At 67.6% G+C, this 1933-nt stretch overlaps 1 protein-coding gene across 3 annotated transcripts in view; it reads right to left on the bottom strand.

Annotated features, from left to right (window-relative positions):
• Positions 1-1102: 1102 nt before the first annotated feature.
• The window catches only part of EEF1D (eukaryotic translation elongation factor 1 delta), a 12255-nt gene continuing 11424 nt past the window's right edge, over positions 1103-1933 (bottom strand). For all 3 annotated transcript variants that reach the window (XM_015571394.1, XM_015571395.1, XM_015571393.1), the window contains 3 exons: positions 1640-1855; positions 1293-1487; positions 1103-1195 (listed from right to left, as the gene is read on the bottom strand). In XM_015571394.1, coding sequence (XP_015426880.1) covers positions 1157-1195; positions 1293-1487; positions 1640-1855 — 450 coding nt within the window. In that variant the 3' untranslated portion in view covers positions 1103-1156. The remainder of the gene's footprint in view (positions 1196-1292; positions 1488-1639; positions 1856-1933) is intronic.

The following is a 1933-nucleotide window of genomic DNA, read 5'->3' as shown; positions in this document are numbered from 1 at the left end:
GGGCGGGGCGGGGCTGCCGGTCTCTGGACAGGGGTCCCCTAGGCCGGAGCGGGCTGGAGGAGTGTCCCCGTCCCAGGTCACCCAGCTCCTCAGCCCCTTTTAGCACGGTCCCCTCCTGCCTCCCCCAGCTCTGTGCACCGGGTGGGAGGGTACAAGAGGGCAGTGGTGATCCCAACCCCTGCTGGACTGTCCCCGCCCCTCTGGGAGCCACCCAGGCGCGGGGAGGGGCAGATGGTGAGGTGCTTCCCGTCAGCTCCTCCCAGGTGTGGCCGGGAAGCGCCAGCCTGGTGCCCACCCCCAGCTGGCACTGCGGCTTTTGCCCTGAGCCCCACAGGAGCCCTGTAATACAGGGCAGCCTCAGGGCCCCCACCAAGGGGTGCAGCTCTGGCCACAAGTGGCTGCAGCCCAGACCTTCCTAGGATACCAAGAGCAGCTCTCACCAGCAGGACTGGCCAGTGCTGGGCGGAACCCAGTGGCACCCGGGCTGGTAGGCGGGGCTGGGGGTGGGGCAGCAGGCAGGATTCCACGGGAGTGTCATGACTTGTCCCAGGCCGTCCTCCAGCAATGGAGCTGCAGGCACTGTGCTGGGGACAGGGCAGGGTGCCCTCTGAGGGCTGAATGAGGACCAGGGAGGGAGGCAGGGTCTCACACGGGTCAGATCGGGAAGCAGGAGCCTGGTCACAGCAGGAGGGACAGGCCGGCCTCTAGGGCCTCTTTCCTGGACAGCTGCAGGCCACACTTTTGCTCCCACAGAGACAGCTCAGCGGGAGCAGCGAGGAGGCAGAGGGAGAGTGGAGGGCTGGGTGCCTCCTGGGCCTCAGTGAGGAGTGAAGGGCCTGCCTTCTTCCTGGCCCACAGCTTCAACGGGGCAGGGCACTTGCTGGGTGAGTGAACACAGGCCGAGACAGGAGAGGGCAGCAGGTGAGGTCACAGCCACAGGAAGGCTGTGCAGAGGCCAAGCAAGGGGTGATGGTCATGGCCCCTGGGACCACTGCTGTAGGACAGACGGGCCCCCAAGTGGGACACCACTGAGGCCGGGCCTGGCAGCGCTGCTCACTGAATGCCCCCGCCCATAGGGCCCAGACCAGACAGGAGCCAGACAGGGAATTGCAGTCTTTAATGGGGGCAGGGCCACCGGGTGGGGTGGGGCTGGGGCTCAGATCTTGTTGAAAGCAGCAATGTCCACACTCTGCACCTGGAGAAAGGAGGGCGGTGGTCACGGGAGGCCCAGTTTCCGAAAGGCTGCCCAGCCGGGCCCTGGACCTGCCCCCCACGCGGGCCTGCCCACTCACGTGCTCCTCGAACTTGGTGATCTCCTCTTCCAGCAGGTCGGTGCCCACCTTGTCGTCCTCCACCACGCACTGGATCTGCAGCTTGCGGATGCCGTAGCCCACAGGCACCAGCTTGGAGCCCCCCCAGGTCAGCCCATCCAGCTGGACGGAGCGCACGCAGGCCTCCAGCTGGGCCATGTCTGTCTCGTCATCCCACTGGGGAATGAAGGGAGGAGAGGCTGGGTCCGGGGCCCACAGGCTCCCGGGAGGCCCGCCCGGCAGCACAGCTCACTCCTGCCCTGCCCCACATTTCTCTCTGAGCCCGAGGTTCCTGAACCCGGGCGGGGAGGTCCGAGGCGGGCACTCACGGGCTTCACGTCCAGGAGGATGGAGGACTTGGCCACCAGCGCCGGCTTCTTGGCCTTCTTCTCTGCGTACTGCCGCAGCCGCTCCTCCCGCAGCCGGACGGCCTCCTTGTCGTCCTCCTCGTCACTGCCGAACAGGTCGATGTCGTCGTCCTCGTCGTCCTCCGCAGCCGCCGCCTTCCTGGCGGGCGGCTCTGCTTGGCGCATGGGCGACACGTGCTGCCAGAGGGGAGGGGCTGAGACACAGGCCCCGGGCTGGCCGGCCTCTCACCCTCACTACCCCCTGGCCTGCCTCGG

The sequence above is a fragment of the Myotis davidii genome, unplaced genomic scaffold, assembly GCF_000327345.1.
Source record: "Myotis davidii unplaced genomic scaffold, ASM32734v1 scaffold1509, whole genome shotgun sequence".
Taxonomy (NCBI): Eukaryota; Metazoa; Chordata; class Mammalia; order Chiroptera; family Vespertilionidae; genus Myotis; species Myotis davidii.
This window is presented reverse-complemented; position numbering and strand designations above follow the sequence as displayed.